Source organism: Ciconia boyciana, chromosome 19 (assembly GCF_034638445.1).
Source record: "Ciconia boyciana chromosome 19, ASM3463844v1, whole genome shotgun sequence".
Lineage (NCBI taxonomy): Eukaryota > Metazoa > Chordata > Aves > Ciconiiformes > Ciconiidae > Ciconia > Ciconia boyciana.
Genome location: NC_132952.1, coordinates 9,198,087 through 9,216,390, shown reverse-complemented (window position 1 = coordinate 9,216,390; position 18,304 = coordinate 9,198,087). Strand labels below are relative to the sequence as shown.

The window sequence follows — 18,304 nt, the reverse complement described above, 5'->3', positions numbered from 1 at the left end:
TCCTAATTTGTGAGAGCGTGCCAGCGCTAGCTCTGACCCCGGTTCCAGCTGTGTGGTGGCAGGGTCTGCCTGAGGTGGGATGCGTTAGCACCAAAAGAAAGGGATAAACTTCACCTTGAGTAAAATCTTCAGAGCCCTCTCGGTGCCTTTGAGACCAGCAGCCTCTCTTAACCTTTTATTTTCCCGAATGCTGTGACTGGAAGCTCAGTGAGGAGACGGGAGCTCACCAGGCGTGGGGAAGGCGTCTGGATCTTTAGTGAAAAGCTGGAGGAAGCCGTCAAACCCTGCCCTCCTGCGCCGCAGCAGTCGGTAAGTTTTTAAATGGCACAGATGCACAAGGAGCAGAGTGCCTCTTTCTAGTGCCCTGCCTGCTTTTTTGCCTCCGCTGCGGTCGGCAGTTCGCAGGAGGCTCTGTGAGACCCTGCGGTGAGCTCCTGGCTCCACCCTACGCCAAGGGGGTTTTTTTGTTTGTCTTTTTTTCCCCATGTTTGCAAACTTTGTGGTTTTAAGAGCAGCTGGACACCCCGAGCTGGCAGGCCCGCTTTGTCCAGAGCTGCAGAACCAAGCAGACATGTATGCTTGCGCCCATTTATTTCACTTCTAACACACGAGAGGGAGAGCATAAAGAATTATTTTTTCAGACTAACAAAGTCGCCCTAAGGCAGGCTTTTGATACGCTGCAGATGCTGCGCGCCCGGGTCGTGTTTTTCTGCCTTCGCTCATGGCACAAGGCGAGAGGAGCCGGTCGACAACCGGGGCACGGCTTTTGTGCAGCGAGCGCCAAGCGGCTCCGCGGACTCGCTCGGTGTCGGGCTCTATGGCGCAGGCTCTTTCCGGGCAGCGTTCTCGGCCCCGCTTCTCTGCTGTCCCCTGCAGCAGTCTTTGCTTTTTGGGGAGGGGTCTCCAGGGGTGCCGCCGGGCATGCAGCCCTCCCCAGAGCTGGCCAGAGCCCCCTCCTTGCCGCCAGGCGAGGCGTCCCTGGGGAAGGGAAGGCACGGCACCTCAGCAGGGTCGGCAGCCGGGAAAGGGGGAATTCGGCACCCGGGTGCTTGCCGTCACCTGCCTTGGTGCCGCTTCGCTGTCATCGCAGATCTTGAGCAGCATCTGCGCCTGTTCCTCCTTGGGCTCCCGGGGCTCCTGCAGCCTGTGGAGGGAGGGGCGTGAGCCACGGCTGGGTCCCCCCCCCCCGCCCCGGCCCCAAAAGCCGCCCCCGCGCCCCTCACCTGGGCTCCAGCCGCTCCTTCACCTTGGCAATGGAGCGGACGTAGGGCGCGATCTGCTTGGTGATGGTGGTCAGGCAGCTGTTCTCCTGCCGCAGCTGCAGCAGGTCGTGGAGCTGGGCTGGGGGGCGAGAGGAGCGGGCTGCGGCCACGGCTGCCCCCCTGGAGCGGGCACGGAGGGTTCGGGGCCAGGGGAGCGGGGTCGCCAGTACCTTCGTAGATCTCCTGCTCGTTTGCCACCCGCTGGTACGTCTCCTCCCAGACCTGGAAAGGGGAGAGGGAGCCGGGCAGCGTGCCGCGGTACGGCGCGGAGGGACCCTGCTCTGCCAGGACGCGCTAGCCGTACCTCCTCGAAGACGCTGCGCATCATCTCCACGGCGGAGTAGTGAGCCGCGATCTGCACGTCCATCTGCAGGGACTTCTGCAGGATCTCGCTCATGATCTCCGTCTTGATGAGCGAGTGGTGCTTGGTGAGGTCGCGGTGCAGCTCCTGCACCTGGTCCTTCAGGCCCTGGATCTCCGTCTGCAGCATCTGTGGGGGCCCGGGGGCAACTGCCACGTAAGCAGCACCCTCCCGTCCCGTCCCACCCCGTCCCGTCCCGACCCGCGGTCCCTACCCGGTAGGTGTTCTCGTAGTTGCGGCAGTGCTCGGCAAAGGGGGTCTCGCGCCCCTCGGCCAGCAGGACCTTGGTGCTGATGTACCGGTGCATCGTCGGCTTCCGCACCATGGGGCCAGCGGACATTTTATCGCCGGCGGGGGGGCAGCCGGGCACCATGAGGGTCTTGGAGCATTGGCCGCCAGGGAGCCTGCGTGGAGAGGGTGACAGCGGCGCGCTGCAGGCGAGCAGCGGCGGGGGCGAGGTGCCAGGGGCCGCGCTGCCGGCTCAGCCCTGCCGCCCCTCGCTCCCGGGGTGCCTGGGGACACGCCAGCCCCGCGTGTCCCTTCCCTCGCCTGAGCGCACAGGGTCAGTCGGAGGTGCCTTACGCTGCCCTGAAAGTCAGCTTTTCACGGGCTGCTCTCCCGATGCCCACAGCTTCGGGACCGGCTGTGGCAGGGAGAAGGCGGGAGCCGGGCTTGGCACGCTCCGGTTTCTGAAGGGCAGGATGCGGCTGGCTCCCTCGCCGCTGGCATCTCCTGCCCCCTTGGTGGGCACCACCGCGCCTGCGTCTCCCCCCATCCCGCAGCCTCCCCGCGCTGCCCACTACGCTGGCTTTGCTGCCCCACCGCCATCAGTCCTACCGTGCAGTGCCGCGCTCCCCCTGCCTGTGCCAGGGCCAGCAGCCCCCGGGAGCTCAGCCGCCCCGCGGTGCCGAGCCCGGCCGGGCGCGAGGAGCGGTCCCCATGGGGCGGCAGCGCCCGTTTGTCCTCTCCGGCCGGGAGCGCCTGGCAGGACCAGCGCTGCTGTGACATCAATGGGCCTAAATATATCCCGGGCGAGGAACGGCCCGGCACTTCTCTGAAATTCTGATAAAAATAGTGGTCGGCCAAGAGGCTGCGGCGCCGCGGGCGTGTGGGCGAGCGGGAGCTGGCCCTGGCGCGGCAGCCGTGGCAGCGGGGGCAGAGCCCTCTGGGGACCGAGGCAGGGGGCCGGGCTGGGGAGCAGGGTGCAGGCTCACCCGGGCACCCTGCTGCCAGCCCTGCTGCCCGCCCTGCTTCCCAGAAGTGTCACTTGAAGCCCCCGCGCCTGTCCTTTGTCAGCGCAGCTGTGCTCTGCGCTGTCCCCACGCCACCGCCGAGGTGACAGGCTCAAGGGCAGCAGTGGGGGCAAGCTTGGCGTGGCGGGGGGCCCAGCGGGATGCCCAAGGGGACGCGTGGCAGGATGCACCCCGGCTCTGGGTGCGATCCCAGCACCTCACATGTTTGTGCCGGCGATGCCAGGACAGATGCCGCCGGCGCTGCCCACCACGGAGCGGCGGGGGCTGAGCATCAGCAGGGGCTCCAGGCAGCGGGCAAACTCTGCCCGGTACTCGCTGTTGATCTGGGGGGCGAGACGGGGGCAGGCGCGGCTGGGGCAGCGCTGGCAGCCGGGGCAGCGCTGGCAGCCATGGCTGCCCGCGGGGCGCTGCGGGCCAGGGCTCGGCCCCGGGTGGGCGGCAGGGCTCTACCTTGCTGGTCTGGGCTGGCCGCAGGCGGTGTGGCAGCTTGACGATCCTCTGCAGCCTCTCCATCAGTTGCTGAAAGGCAGCGGCAAGGTGCGGTGAGGGGTGCCTGGCACCCCGCCCGTGAGCCCGGCACCACCGCAGGGTGCACTGGACAGCCCGTGGCGCCGCGGTGGGATGCTCCAGCCACCCCATGGCACATTGGCAGGGTGCATCAGCCACCCCATGGCACTGCGGCAGTATGCGCCGGCCACCCCGCAGCGCTGGCACCACTCACGTAGCCCAGATCCAGGAACTCGGCTTTGTTGGCGGAGCTCAGGAAGGCCGAGCAGGTCACCAGGTGGACCTGTGCATGGGGGCTGTCACTGCGGGCACCCCTCGGGGCCGTGGCAGCCCAGCCCCTGCCCGGCCCAGGGCCCTACCTGCAGGGTGGGCAGCAGGGAGGCGAGGTGGGCGAGCTGCTCCTTGAACGCCTTCTCCTTCTCCTCGTGTTGGCTGCAGCAGAGCGAGGCAAGGCGCAGCCTTTCTGGGGCACCGGGGAGCCGACTGGCCCCAGGGCACCCTAACACGCCCTGGCAGGGGGGGACATCCCCGGGAAAGGGCTCAGCCCGTGGCCCCTCACCTCTGCACGGCTTTCAGGAGCGTCTTCTTCCTCTCGGAGAGCTGCTCCTGCAAACGGCATGGCTACCTCGTGTCCTGCGGCTGCTGTGTGTCCCATGGCCACCCGTGTCCCGCGGCCACCCTGGTCCCCTCCCGCTGCCCCAGCTATGCCGTGCCTGTGCATGGGGCACCCATGGGCGCGGGCCACGATGTGCGGCTGGTTGCCCCGCACCTGCATGCGGCTGAAGAGGGAGTTGATGGCCGCCTCCTCCTCGCTGGCACTGTTGCGCACCTCCTCGATCATGGCCTTGAGGAGGACGATGGCCTCGCGCGTGGAGGTCTGCAGCTCCTTCACGGCCTGCCCGGGGGCGGCAGGGCGGCTGCGGCACTGCAGGCAGCACCGCACCCCCGTGCTCCCCCCAGGACCCGCCGGCCCCTGCCCACCATCACTGCCTGGTCCAGCCGCTGGCAGCCCTGCATGTACGCCGTCTCGATGTCGATGCAGTGCGCCCGACTCTCCCTGTGGGCACGGGTGTCAGGGCACGGGATGGGATGGGGTGCGGGGCAGGCGCGGGGCGGGGCTGCTCACCCCTGCATGTCCCTGAAGCAGTTGATGCAGAGCATGGACTTCTTCTCGGTGGAGAACATGATGTAGGGCTCCTCGTGCAGCGCTGCAAGGGACGGGACGGGGGTGTCAGGCAGCCTGGCACGGCGTGGCGCAGCACAATGTGGTGCAGCACGGCGTGGCGCAGTACAGCGCAGCCTGGCATGGCAGGGCATGGTGCAGCATGGCACGGTGCAGCATGGCACAGCATCCTGCAGCACGGCACAGTACAGCCTGGCATGGCATGGCATGGTGCGCCATGGCACTCACGGCATTTCTTGTGGATGTCCTTGGTGCGCTTGGAGAGGGAGACGATCTCGTGGCGGGCGAACATCTTGGCGCGGTGGGTCTCCTCGCGGCACGGGGCGCAGAGGGGCTGCCCACAGGTGTTGCAGAAGTACATGGTGTCCAGCTCCTGCGCGGGCGGCGGGGGGGGCACGGCTGGCGGCGGGCATGGCCCAGGCGGGGGTCCCCTGCCCGCCCCGCCTGCCCGCCCCGCTGCCCTCACCGCCTTGGCGCAGCGCCGGTCGCAGTTGGCGCACTGCACGTCCTCCTCGCCGTCGGCCGAGCTGTCCACCAGGAACTGCAGGAGCCGGTCCACGGGGGGCAGCCCCGTGCCCCCCCTCACCACCGAGGGGTGCCTGCGGGGATGGGATGGGGATATGGACAGGGATGGGGATGGCGATAAGGATGGGGACACCTGTCCAGGGCAGGCTGGAGCAGCTTTGGGGACAGCGGGAGCAGTGCCACGAGAGGCTGCCGGCTGCGTGCCCTGGTCCCGGCGTCCCCCCGGGCAGGGTCTGTCCCTTACCCGCAGAGCGGGCAGCGCAGGCGGCCATCGCTGGCGCGGCCCCGCAGGCAGCTGGCGCAGAAGTTGTGGTAGCAGTCGAGCAGGCAGGGGTGCTGGTAGGGCTCGTGGCAGAGCAGGCAGACCAGCGGGTGGCAGTTGGCCTTCTCCAGCTCCGAGCAGCTCCCCAGCGGAGAGAAGATGCTGCCGGCCATCTGCGGGGCAGAGAGCGGCCCCCCGCGCCCCGCTTCACCCCCTGTGCCCGGGGGGCCCCGTGTGGCACCGCTTCGTGCAAGCACCGTGGCCGCTGCGGAAAGGACAAATCCTGGCCCCCGGGGCCTGCGAGCTGTGGCCTATTTTTAGGTTATGAGCAGCGTGGCACGAGGCTGCCCCGAACGCACCCCTTCCCCCCGGCACCGCGGGCTCGGGGCAGAGGGGCCGGGTGGGATGGCCCCCGCAGCGGGGCGTCCCCAGGGTGGGCGTCCCCAGAGCGGGAGCATCCCCTGGGATGGGGTGTCACCCCGGGGTGGGGTGTCCTCTGCAAAGGAGCATCCCCTGCAGCACAGCGTCCCCCAGAACAGGGGTGGGGGATGCCCCAGGACTGGGTGTCCCCCGGGAAGGAGCATCCCCCGCGATGGCGCGTCCCCTGTCCTGGGATGTCCTCTACCATGGCAGCCCCGCAGGGAAGGCAGCCAGCTGCCCCACATGCTGGGGAGCCCCCGTCCCCGTCACGGGGGGCACCGCGGCCGGGCGAAGGCTTTACCTCTCCCCGTCTGTAAGCCGGGGGATCAGCCGAGCCGAGCCGAGCCGAGCCGCGCCGCTGCTCCCCGGGTGCCGGCTGGAATGAGGGCGATCCGAGGCGGCCGGGCCCGGCTGCCCCCGTGACGCGGGGCCCCTGGCACTGCCGGGCGGCTGCCACGCCACGGCCCAAAAATAGCCCCGTGCGCTCCCCGGCACCCTGCGGCGGGGGCGGCCCTCGGGGTGTGGGGACACGGGACCGCGCGGCCCCGGGGCGCGCCCGGGCCGCGGGGACGTGGGCAACCCGTGCGGCCCGGTGACGGCCCCCGGGCCGTGGGGGTGCACCCCGCGGGCGGCGCGGCGGCCTGGGGGGGCGGGGGGACCCCCGCGGGCGGCGACTGGGTGCGGAGACGTGTGCACCCCGCGGGCACCCCGGGGTGCGGGGGGTCACCCCGCGGGCAGCGCGGCAGCCTGGGGCGCAGGGCTGCTCCCGCGGGCAGTGGCCGGGCTGCAGGGACATGTGTGTCACCCCGGCACCGGGGTGCGCTCTGCTCCAGAGAGGGCCCCGCCGCCCAGTCCCTGCCGGACCGATCCCCGGATCCCGGGCCCCGGGCCCCGGTCCCCGGTCCCCGGATCCCGATGCCCGATCCCCCGCCGGCCGCTGCCGCCCGGCCCCGCCCCTTTCTGCCCGGCCCCGCCCAAAACAGAATCCCCGCCCACAGCCCCGCCCACAGCCCACAGCCCCGCCCCAGCGCCCCGGCCCCGCCCCCGCGCTGCCCGCTCCGCGCGTGCGCCGCCCAGCCAGGCAGCACTATGCGCTGGCGGCGCGGCTAGAGGCGTGCGTGGGAGGGGCCGGAAGCCATCGATGCTCTCAGCGGTTGGCTAGGGCAGCCTGCGCGCGGCTCGCGGCGCGCGGCGGCCTGCGCGCGGCCCGGCGGCAGCGTGGGCGCAGGCGGTGCGGCGCACGGCGCATGCGCCGTGGCCGCCCGAGGGTGCTTCCGCGCACGCGCGCGGCGCGGCCCTCCCTTTTTGCCCCTTCGCTGGAGCCGCCATGGCGCCCGTGGTGAGTCTCCGCCGGCGGCGGGCGGCCGGGCCGGGCCCCCCCTGCCCTCCCCGCGCGGGGCCTGCCGGGCCTCCGCCCCCCTCCCCCCCTCCCGTCTGCCCCGGCGCGTTCCCCTCCGGCGCGTTCCCCTCCGGCGCGGCCCGGGCCGGCGCGTGGGGCCGGGCCTGGGCCCGGGCCTCCGCCTCCTCCGGGCCCAGCCCGCAAAGCGCCGGGCGTGCGGCTCGGGGGGGCGGGCGGCCGTGGGGGCCCTTCCCTCTCCCCGCTGCCCCCGGCCCGAATCCTGGCCCGGGCCCCTTTCCTCTCCCCCCAGCCCGGAGCCCGGGCCGGTCCCCTTGCCTGCGGCCCGGAGCTCGGTCTGGCCCCCTCCCTCCTCCCCGCTGCCCCCGGGCTGTTGCCTGGAGCCGATCCCTCACGGCTCTCTCTTCCCCCCCCCCTCCCCCCCCCGCTGCAGAAGAAGCCCGCAGCGAAAGGTGGCAAAAAAAAGAAGCAGGTGTTGAAGTTCACCCTGGACTGCACCCACCCTGTGGAGGATGGCATCATGGACGCCGCCAACTTTGTGAGTGTGGGGCCTCCCCGCCGTCCCGGGGGCAGACGTGACGGCCCTGCTGCCCTGCCGGGCCTTTCGGAGGGGCTGCTGGCTCCGCTCCCAACAGCATGCTGGCGAGCACGGCCCCGGCAGCCCCCGCCGCCCCTGCTCTCTGTTTCTGCCCCTCACCATGGCACAGCGTGAAAGTCTGCAGCGCTGGGAAACACCCTGCAGACAAAGGGAGCCTGTGTGGTGCTGGAGGCTATGCGATGTTTATTGTTTTCAAACACTTTGTAGTTAAAGCACGAGCATTTTCTCTGTGTGTCAAACGGTATTAGCGTTCACCCCTCGTGGGGTGAGTTTTCTGTTACGGCGTGAGGAATGGTGAGGGCGGAGCACGCTGTGTTTCAGCGCTGTCTGATGAACCTGTTTTCATTCAAACTGTGCTCAAGCACGGCTTGGAAGCGCAGGGTTGTGGCTGAGGTGTCCTCGGAGGGTCCTAACCCAGCCGTCACTTTGCTGGCCGTCCCCTCGGAAGGCGGGGAACGTGTCCCTGCCTCGCTAATCCGGTGCATTCGGACTTGAGAACCTCACTGATGCGCAGGTCTGAAGGGGCTGGTCGGGCTAGTTGTGGAAGGTGCTGGCAGGCTCGGAGCCTCCCGGCCTGCGGGAGGGCGGCTTTCCTCTGCTTCCCCTGGACATAACGGCACTTCTCTCTCTTCCCCAGCTCTCACAAAAAGTTCTGGGTGCAGGCGAGCTGGGGAGGCCTTGCCTGGCAGGAGCTGGTGGCCCCGGCTAAGCGGCGTTCCTGTCTTGCAGGAGCAGTTCCTGCAGGAAAGGATCAAGGTGAACGGCAAAGCGGGAAACCTGGGCGGGGGCGTGGTGACCATCGAGAGGAGCAAGAGCAAGATCACGGTCACGTCAGAGGTCCCGTTCTCAAAGAGGTGAGGCGGTGGGGCAGCCCGGCAGTGCCGGTCGCTGCCACGAGGCTGCTGCCGGCGCCCGGAGCCACGATCGGTCGCTGCCGGCAGCAGTGAGCCCTCGGCAGGGGATCGCTGGTGTTCAGACGGGAGCCTGGCTGGCAGGAGGGTCCAGTAGCGAAGAGATGTCTCGGTGCAGGAGTCGCGCCAAGGCTCTCAGTTAAACGCCGTGTGAAGCTCGGTGCGGTGGCTGCCTGTTCCCGAATGATCTTTGAGAGAGACACGTGGTCGATGTTCCTGCTGGGAGGGCCGGTGGGGTGGGCGGCCGGGGAGGATGCGCAGCCGAAAGGGTGCCAAGTGCGGGGCTGAGGGGTTGGTCTGCAGCCGAGCTCTTCCGCTCCTCGTGCTGCTGGGCTCCTGCCCGCTGCCTGCTTCTCGGCGCTGCCTGTCCTTTGTCTGGCTTCGATAAACGTGGTTTTTGCTGCGGCAGAGGCGGCACAGTGAGGCAGCCGGAGGTCTGAAGCAGTGGGAAGAGGAAAACTGTGTGTGGTGTTGGGGCAGTGCCCTGCTCTGTAAGCATCCGTGTTTCAGCTGATGTGGTTTCTCCGTGTCGGTGCCACACCCGTTCCTGCGGCTGCAGCGGGAGCCGGCAGTGTTAGCTGCCGTCTGAGCGGAGATTCCCTGTGGTGCGTTGAACCGGTGGTGTGGAAATACAGCGTGTGGTCGCAGCCTTGGAGGGCGAGGGGAGGAAAGTAATTCCCCAGGCTCCGTGTTGCCGGGGTGCCGGTGCGATTCCTCCGGCGGTGGTGTTTCCCGGCAGAAGCTTTGCCGGGACGTACCTGATGGGACGCGTTGCTCCCGGTGGAGGTGGAAGCCCGCGGGAACGGTGATTTGTGTTTGCCGAAAGCGCCGTGTGGGGGCTCGCGGGGGGCGGAGAGGCGCCGCCAGAGAAACGCTGTGGATTTGGGGGTGCGGAACCGCTTTCAAGCCACCCTTCTCCCCCCAGGTACCTGAAGTACCTGACCAAGAAGTACCTGAAGAAGAACAACCTTCGCGACTGGCTGCGCGTGGTGGCGAACAGCAAGGAGAGCTACGAGCTGCGCTACTTCCAGATCAACCAGGACGAGGAGGAGGAGGAGGAGGAGGATTGAGCCGGCCCGCCGCCCGGCAGCCATTTTGTACAGTTTTGCTTTCCTGGAATAAACGGCGGGGAGAGTTGTTGATACCCCGCGCTCCGCTGGCGGCTGCCGGGCCCCGGAGGGCTGATTTGGGGGGGATTCGGGGCTTTTCGGGGAGCGCCGGGGAGGGGAGGGGCTGGGGGCGGGGCTGGGGCGGGAGGGGCGGGGCTGGGGGCGCGGCGCGTGAGGCATGCGCGCGTCACGGGGTGGGCGTGGCGCGGCGGCCGCCATCTTGGCGCGGAGCGGCAGCGCCCGCCGCTCGGCCCCGCCGCTCGGCCCCGGCGCGGGGCCGCTGCCGCCGCCCGGCATGCGGGGGCCGGCGGCCGGCCGGGAGCTGCTGGACGACGCGGAGAACGAGGAGGACGTCTCGGGTAGGCGGCGGGCGGGGGAGCCGGCGGGCCGGGGGCGCGGCGGCGGGGTCTCCCCTGAGGCGCGGCCTCCCCTGAGGCGCGGCCCGGCCGGGGGCGGCCGGCCTCGCTCTCCCGGCCCGGCCCCGGGGCGGTCTCCGCTGGGCGTTGCTCCTCCGGCTCAGCCCCGTTATCCCTGCGCCTCACGGACGGGCGGCGGCACCTTTGCGGCGGCCCCGGCGAGGGGGGGGGGGTGTGCCCGGGCGCGGCGGCCGGAGCTGGCGGCTCTCCGAGGCCCGGGGCTTGTCCCCGGGCCGTGCCGGCCCTTCCCGCCGGCGGGCCCGCCTCAGGGCGGCTCCGGCTCCGGCTGGAGCACCGGGCTGCGCTCCCGGCACCCCGGGCTGCCGCGGCTTCCTCTGGGAGCGGCCCGGGACCCGACCCCGGCGGGTGCCCCCCTGCAGCCCTGAGAGGCGGTGCCGCCCCGCGCTCAGAGCGCAGCGCGTTGGGCCGAGGGGCTTTTCCAGACCCCCTTCTCCAGCGGGCCCGGGGCTCTGCGCGGGGCAGGGGAGCAGGGCTGGTCCCGCCGGGGGTGGGCTCCCGGCACTGCCCGGCTCCCGCCCTTCCCGATGATTTCGGGGGAGCTCTGGCGCCTGCCTTGCCGGAGCCAAAACCGGCACAGCGTGAAGTCAAACCAGAGATATGTCCCAACGACTCTGGAGTGCTATTACTGTTTCAGCTCAAGAAATTAAAAATAAAAATACGGATGTAGGCCTTAAAGAAATGCAAAGGCTGGAGGGGATGCTGGGACCGGCTGGCGAGTGCTGGGTTTGGGGAGGTAACAGTGACGGGAAGGTGAGAGCCTGTGCTGGGATTGGTGCCTCTGCCTGGGCCGGGGTCCCGGAGCTGGCGTATGCAGCCTGGCTGGGTGCCTGTGGCGCTCCCCGAGAGTGGAGCCGCAGCAGAACAACCTCCTGCGAGCCGTGGCACCCGTCTTCCACGCGAGGCCTTCCTCTGCCTTGTTCGCCTTCCATTGACTCCGTTTTAATGGGCTCTACTTGGAGATCCAAAAGGTAAAAGTCTAACGCTCCCTAATTACCCACGGACCCAGGTCAGGAAGAGCAGGCAGCACGCGGGGCTTCCCCGTGCGCCTCTCTCCCGAGAGCGAAACACAGACTGCCACATCCTGAGGTGTTTGTGTGTGAGCGGCAGCGAGGAGCTGGGCATGAGGAGTGCTGGGGCAGGCGCTGCCGGGCAGGGCTCTGCCAGGGCTCCCTCGAGGGGCAGCAGCGGATCAGCTGCCGGGGCGAGGGTCTCCCGGAGAGGCCACGGAGCTCCATGTCTCGTGGCCTGATGCTGCCGCTCGGGTGTGCTCCTCTGAGAGGGATAAACACGAACGTGGTGTCCTGTGTGCCTGTGCAGTCCGTCCGTGTGAGCTGTCCCTTTTGTCCCCAGAAGAAGATGATGGGGTGCTGGAAGGACTGGATGAGTTTTTCGCAGAAGAGCAAGTTGCTGTGCAGAAAAAAAAGAAATCCAAGAAGCTGAAAGACAGCAAGGCTGCCAAAATCAAGAGGAGAAAGAAGGAGGTAACGCTGCATGCTCTCACGCTGGGCTGGGGGCCTCCTCTCAGCCGTGGCGCAGAGGCAGGCTGCTCAGGGTGCTGGTGGCTGCTGGCAAGCATCTCTCGGGTGTCTGTGGATGGAAAGGGGGGGCATTAGCAGGGTGTTCCCTCGCCAAGCAGGTGCTCTCCTGGCCCTGGGAGGTGGCCCAGAGCGATAGCGGTTCTTGTCCAGCTCGGATGCTCTGGGGTGGAAATCTGCCTTACGAGTGGTCTCTGGAAAGCAGCTTTGGGGAGAAGTGGCCACCGTGCCTTCTGGCAGCGATGCTGCTGCCCGTCCCCTCGGGAGGGGCTCGGCTGTGGCGCGTATGTTGGTGTGTGTGATGGTACTGTCCGTCCCCGTTTGTTGAAGCCCACCGCGCTGCAGTGCAGCACCTCCTGCCGTTGTCTCCGGGGGCAGGCAGTAAATCTTTCTGGCACGTCCTGTACCGATGCAGCGTCTGGGGTTCGTGTTTCAGAGGAGGGAAATGGAAACTGCTGCGTTGGGGGTGCGACCGGGGCAGGGCTTGGAGGTTTCTGCAGACATTGGTGTCAGCTGCACTTGTCCAGGGCGTTTTACAAGCGAGACAGCGTAGGGGCTTCTAGGATTTGGCCCACGGAAGGGCTGTTGGGCCTTCTGTAGGAAAACAAAGATGAGGCATTGTGTCCTCGAGGATCCGGCCTTCCCAAGGCTGCGCTGGGGGTCCGCTCTCCGGTCGGGAAGGCTGACTGGTGCTGCCTGTGCTCTGCCGGGGCACCCGGCTCGGACATGGTGCGGTCCCGGAGCTGGGCTCGCTGCCGCGTTGGACCATGCAGGCTCTGCTTCTCGCTCTCCCGTCAGAGTTGTGCAGCGGGTCACGGTCTCTCTCCCTGGGCAGCACTCGACGGGAGCAGACGTGTTGTGCGCTGGCCCTTTCGCTGACTAAATGCAAATAGGCTGCTGGGAGGAATGGGTGACCAGAGGAGGTTCTTCAGCCCCCTTCCTTCCCCGGTGACGCTGCGGCTGGGGAGAAGTCACTCATCTAGCACAACTAGACACATCCCCACCCCTTCCCTTGCCAAACCAGGGCTGAGATGCTGATCTCCTCCAGTCATCCCCTCCTCCAGCCGTTCCCTGTGGGATTTGTAAAACAGATTGGCTGGACGAGGTAGCGCATTAAAGTGCCTTTGCTACTGATGGGAACATGATGAGCTGCTGATTTAAAGAAAGCTGATTCCATCCGAGGAAGCTTTTTTCCTTCGTGGCCATGGTGATGTTCTTCTCTTTCTGCAGATACCACACAAAGCTGGCTCAGGCCCTCTGCTTCCCTGTGCCTCTTCCATCGCTGGATGCATTTTTTTCCTATGCTGCTTTTTGGGGGGGGGGCGGCATAAAATAAAACCCCGTGGTATTTTCACCTCTGTTCATTTTCTGTCAGTGCCGGCCTGCCTGAGCCCAGTAGCAACGTGTGCAGCTCGTGCCGAGTCTGACTGCTGCCTTACTGGGGGCGGGGAGAAGATAACAGGCTGAACGTTGAGTGCGCTTGTTTTTTTTAATTAATGCCTTGTGTGGGCAGTGTTAACCAACCTCGGTTCCGCCTGTGGAAGGCTGTTCCCTCGTCCATCGAAGCCAGGGAGAAGCTGGTGCCGTAGCTGTTGGTAGGCACCGAGCAGCAGCCAGGCTGCCTTTGGGATGAGGAGATAAAAGATAGGGGGACCCTGAACGGGGCTTCCTTTTCCTAAACTCCAGAGTTTTGAGAGGTAAGTGGACTTTCCCCCTGCTAGAGGGGTGGGAGCGAGGTGCAAGCCTGTGATGTGGGGCCAGTGCCTACACCATGACTGACGGACACCCTGTCATTCCCCATGGTTTTGTCATTGGAGTGCGGGCAGGAGGGCTGCCACGCTGCACTTGTGCGGGAATTCTCCTGCGTCAGCCACAGTGGAGCTCATTCAGTTTGCGGCGACGCTGACGGAAGCCCCGGTGCAGGAATTGATTCTGCAAACCCCCGGAAAAATCTGCATAAAATAACCAGGCTGCGGTTTGAACCTCAGCGTATGGAGATGAAGGTCCTTGTCAGAGAAGGGAGCGGAGAGGGGGAATTTCAGCCTGTACTGCAGCAGTTACCATGGCAACCAATTATTCCATGCCAAATTACAACTGTTTATAACCCCGCTAGAGGAAAGGCTCCGCTTGTTCTGAACTGAGAAGGAGCAGAACTCCATAATGGCTGCCGAGCGAAAGCGTGCCTCGGCAGCCCTTGGCTTGGGGCGTTAGATACGCTCCCGCTGTTGGGCGGCGGCGGGGGGCACTCGGGCCGGCTGGGCCGAGCCCCACCGCTGAGCTCTTGTGCTGCTCCGCACGCTGGCGTGAGGGCTCTGCTGTGCAGGTCCGGAGCGCTCCGGGTGTGCCGGAGGGATGCCCCGACGCAGGCATCCATCCTCTTGCAGGCTCTCTGGGGACCCGGTGCTCCGCCCTGCAGGTGGTGGTGGTCCTTAGGATGGTAACGTGGTTGCCGTCAGAGTTGTGCAGCGGGTCACGGTCTCTCTCCCAGAAAGAAGCCTAAATTCCACCTGAACTGTCTCCGCTCTAGCTCTCCCCAGCACGGTGTAGCTGTCTGAGCCTGGTCCCTGCTGGCTGCGGAGAAGCAGAGATCGTCCGTCAGCCACCCAGCAGGGCCCAGGCTTTCCTGCAGCGGTTGGCTCGCCTTGCTGCTGAAGCGGTGTGTGACCAAGTCTCCTCGGGAGATGGGAGGTTTCGTGTGGCCGCCTGTCTCTGAAAGTGAGGGCGTTCAGCCAGGCTCACCTGCCTTGCTCTGCGCTCCTGCCCCTTTCAGACCTCTGTGCATCCACCAGGACTGCTTTGTCCGTGTGACAGCTGAAATCCTCCTGTAGTCACACAGTTCTACTGCAGCACATAGTGCCCAGCTGGGCAGAAAAAGAAAACAGAAACGAAGCAAAACCCTAGCACAGTATCTGTCCGGTGAGCTAAAAGATTGCACGTGACTAAAGAGATCTTCTCTTCCTTTCCTTTAGTTTCTTAGCTGTTGACACTGTGGTAGAAGAATGCGATTTTATTCGTGTAAAGCCATAAGTAAACACAAGATGGAACATCATATGTTACCTGTGTCATAGCAATTAAAAACATTGCCTAAATGTTGCCTGTCTGAAAATTTAGGATCTTTTAGCAGAGCAGTTAGCTGCCTCTCAGAGGACTTGCTCTTTGGTGTACTACACAGCTATTTTTAATGCGCACATTCGCTTACTTGGCTTGCTATCTCCTGGCTTTCTGTTTATACCACCGCTCACCAGAACGGTACCTGAACGCCGTGGTATTGCAGCGTCTGGGCTCTTTCAGAGGAGCGCGTTACAATGTGGGGGCAGAGCAGGCATCCGTCTGCACGGCTGTGGCTCGGCATTGCTCCTCTTGGCCCGCTCGGTGAACGAGTCTTGAGGCAAAAGCGTAAAGGTTCCATTCCATATACCTCGGCCTGGACAAGCTTTTCCAAAATACAGTTTTATCCGTATTGCATGACCTTCTCCTCTTTTTTCCGGTGCTTCCAGAGGGCATGGGTTGCCTTGTGTGAGCAGATGTGTTTATAGTGCTCCTGGAATGGGGAGAGGGAATGGCTCCCTTTGCAGGTGGGGACCTGGGGCAGAAGGTTGGCTAGGGATCACAGAACTGCCCTGAAGAAGCAGTTCCAGATAAACCAAGGATTTCTTTCTGTCTGTCTCTCCTGTGGTCAGGTGCTTCTTGCCGTTCCCAGGTCTGATTTTCGTGGTGTTTTCCCCCAGCCCCTCGGTGTAACGGCAGGGTTATTCGAGGGAGGGTTGACTTTGGCTGGTGACAGCAGTTGCTTGGTGCTGGCTGGGAGGGTTTGCTGGAGGATAGCAGAGGAGGGGCAGGCCCTGCTCTTTCTCCACTGTTGCTTTCTGTTTAGGGGAGCAATGATGAAATGTCAGACAATGAAGAGGAGATGGAGGAGAAATCTGAGAGCGAAGGGAGTGACTATTCCCCCAACAAAAAGAAGAAGAAAAAACTGAAGGACAAGAAGGAGAAAAAACCAAAACGGAAAAAAAAGGATGAAGAGGAAGATGACAACGAGGATGGAGGTCTAAAGGTACCAAAGATTCCTTTACCCTGAGCTGGTGCTAGAGCAGGAGACCTCAGGGTGTGGCCAGATCCCTGCAAGTCACCGCGTTCAGAGCTGAGCCGTGTTTTCTGGCCATTCACCTTGTGCTGGTGAATAATTTCCCTTCGTATAAAGCACGGCAGCGTAAGCAAAGCGCTCCCCGGCGGGGTGGGATTTTGCCACGTGGTGATGTGCGCTCACAAGTCCTCACGGTACCTTTCGTGGTGATGAAGCCAGTGTGTTTTACTTTGAGGTCGGAGGCCTAGTCGGGTAGCTTGGATCTTCTGACAAACGGCAGCTTCTCAGTCTGAGGCAGCTTGCCTTCTTGGATCGTCTGCCCACATCCCACCAGTAACAGACTCATCGCATCTGTCCTCTGAACACGAGGACAGAGTGGCAGAGCAGCTCACCCTTAGAGAAGGTGGCCTGGGGGTTTCATGAGACGCTTGTCCTGGGTTTGGGGAGGAAGAGATTGCAGGTGAACGACTGGGAGAGGAAAGGTTGTATTTCCCTGTTGTTTATCTTGCATGCAAAGAGAAATTGAGTTTCTTGGAGCCAAGGCTTTGCGTTGTGTTACGTGGTATGGGGAGCATTTGGATGATGCCACGTTAATTTGCTTCCTGGAAGTCTGTGAAGCATTAGTTCATTAAGCACTTGTGCATGCTCTGTTTTTTAAATCATAGAAACAAATCGCTGCGTGTCACTGACTTGGGAGAGCGTTTGATACGGAGCACCAGACAGACCCAGCCTTGCACTGCCCGTTTGCAGAGCCGCAGTCATTTACGTTAATGATGTCTCTCTGTAAATCTACAGGAGCCCAAGAGCTCAGCCCAGCTGATGGAAGAATGGGGCCTCGATGATGTAGATTACATTTTCTCAGAAGAAGATTATCATACTCTGACTAATTACAAGGCTTTCAGCCAGTTTCTCAGGTAGGAAACTGTAGGTCTGGATGGGGCCTTGGGTAGCGGTTGGGATTTGGGCGTTGCTCAGTCAAGTGGGTGAAGTTGTGAAGTAAATTCTGCATCGCAAGCTCCTTGTTGCTTCTCCCTGCCTGACTCAGTCCTCAGGACTCCATCTTAATCGCAGGATTGACTGGAAAACAGCTGAAGAGTTTCTTTCTCCTCTCTCTCTCTCTCCAAAACCCCATTTTTCTGTGCGCTTATTTGAAAAGTTTCATGAGAAAAATTGAGTAACCATAATGATTTTTTGCTTTTACTGTGAGGCGTTCAAAACACAACAGGTATTTCAGGGAACGGCGGTCTCTGAGAAAGTTTAAGTGTGCTCCTTTATGTATATTTACTTGTTTAAGAAAGCTCTGGTTTCTGCGGCCTTTCCAGTGGAGCTGCTACCAGTGGGCCACAGCAACCTGCTGCTGAGAGGTGTGCACCACTGGTGCATTTCTTAGGCTGAAGTACCAGCACACCATGAGCAGGAGCAGACGCACAGCGAAGCATTTCTGTTAACGTGTGGTTTTCCTCTCCCCCGCCCGGCAGGCCTCTGATCGCCAAGAAGAACCCCAAGATCCCCATGTCCAAGATGATGACCGTGCTCGGTGCCAAGTGGCGAGAGTTCAGTGCCAACAACCCGTTCAAGGGCAGCTCGGCAGCAGCGGCAGCAGCAGCCGTTGCTGCAGCTGTGGAGACCGTCACCGTCGCCCCGCCGCTCGCTGCCAGCCCCCAGCAGTCTGCCTTGCCCACTGTCATCAGGAAGGCCAAGACCAAGGAGGGCAAGGGTAGGTGGCAACCGTGGTGGGCTGGGCAGAGGGGCTGCTCTCACCGGCGGCGTACAGCCCACCTGTTGGGCCTGCAGAACTAGCCAGCCACATGTTCAGGCTGGCGAAGGTGGGAAGGCTTCTCCAGGCAGGGGACATGCTTCAGCAAACTGGGCAAGCGAAGGCAGTGCCAGAGGTGTGTCTGCAGCTCCCGTTTCCCTTGCAGAAGTCCTAGAGGGGGCTGTGGTTGTGAACCATGGCAGATCACCCTGGCAGCCTCTGGACCTTCTGGACTTTTGGCAGTTTGTGGCAATTAATGCTCACCTTCATTCTTATATCTTAAATAAGTGATTGGGCTATGTATTTCTGTGCCATCTTCTATCATGGGGGATTCTGCAGAGTTGTAAAGCCCTTCAGAAACCAGCAGTGTCCTGAGAGTCCGGTGTCCAAGCTGAAGAGGATTTGCAGGTTAGCAAGGCTAGGGCTGAGGTGCGTTGGCAAGGCAGGTGTGGCCTGGCCAGATGAACATGCACTGTTTGGCAGTCCGAGCCATCTCCGAGATGGCAAGGAGTTCAGTGATGGAAAGGCACTGGCAGTAAGGCTGCAGCTCTTTTTCAGAGTAAAAGATTTATTCTCCTGGCAGTTGGGTGAAAGGCGACTGTCTTCAAAGCCCACTTGCGAGGAGTGAGCCAACCACATAAATCTGCAGTAGCTCCTCTGGAAATAGTCTGACTGGAATTGAAATGGTCTCTTGCTGTCAGCGTTACCCTGTTTCTGACGGCAGATTGGTGCTGCTTTCCCCAC

At 63.9% G+C, this 18,304-nt stretch overlaps 3 protein-coding genes across 11 annotated transcripts in view; 2 read left to right on the top strand and 1 right to left on the bottom strand.

The window, feature by feature from the left end:
* Nucleotides 1-681: 681 nt before the first annotated feature.
* Nucleotides 682-6,404, bottom strand: RNF207 (ring finger protein 207). Its single transcript, XM_072884186.1, has 17 exons — nucleotides 5,336-6,404; nucleotides 5,033-5,165; nucleotides 4,795-4,939; nucleotides 4,510-4,591; nucleotides 4,365-4,440; nucleotides 4,153-4,278; nucleotides 3,943-3,989; nucleotides 3,743-3,815; nucleotides 3,598-3,666; nucleotides 3,327-3,395; nucleotides 3,078-3,199; nucleotides 1,838-2,027; nucleotides 1,567-1,752; nucleotides 1,433-1,484; nucleotides 1,224-1,341; nucleotides 1,064-1,144; nucleotides 682-978 (listed from the first exon to the last, which is right to left on the bottom strand). Exons 1-17 carry the CDS (start codon nucleotides 5,524-5,526, stop codon nucleotides 816-818), a joined length of 1,923 nt encoding a protein of 640 aa, XP_072740287.1. The 5' UTR covers nucleotides 5,527-6,404; the 3' UTR covers nucleotides 682-815.
* Nucleotides 6,405-6,957: 553 nt separating this feature from the next.
* Nucleotides 6,958-9,783, top strand: RPL22 (ribosomal protein L22). The gene is made up of 4 exons (XM_072884179.1): nucleotides 6,958-7,112; nucleotides 7,564-7,668; nucleotides 8,458-8,582; nucleotides 9,565-9,783. Exons 1-4 carry the CDS (start codon nucleotides 7,101-7,103, stop codon nucleotides 9,707-9,709), a joined length of 387 nt encoding a protein of 128 aa, XP_072740280.1. The 5' UTR covers nucleotides 6,958-7,100; the 3' UTR covers nucleotides 9,710-9,783.
* A 127-nt stretch (nucleotides 9,784-9,910) lies between these two features.
* The window catches only part of CHD5 (chromodomain helicase DNA binding protein 5), a 31,966-nt gene continuing 23,572 nt past the window's right edge, over nucleotides 9,911-18,304 (top strand). For 6 of the 9 annotated variants that reach the window (XR_012045832.1, XM_072884118.1, XM_072884119.1 and 3 more), the window contains exons 1-5: nucleotides 9,911-10,107; nucleotides 11,503-11,666; nucleotides 15,595-15,774; nucleotides 16,600-16,718; nucleotides 17,283-17,521. Coding sequence is in view for 8 of the 9 variants with exons in the window: in XM_072884118.1 (XP_072740219.1) it covers nucleotides 9,927-10,107; nucleotides 11,503-11,666; nucleotides 15,595-15,774; nucleotides 16,600-16,718; nucleotides 17,283-17,521 (883 nt within the window). In the remaining variant the exon portion in view is untranslated. The remainder of the gene's footprint in view (nucleotides 10,108-11,502; nucleotides 11,667-15,594; nucleotides 15,775-16,599; nucleotides 16,719-17,282; nucleotides 17,522-18,304) is intronic. The other 3 variants (XM_072884121.1, XM_072884120.1, XM_072884122.1) reach the window with 2 other exon arrangements.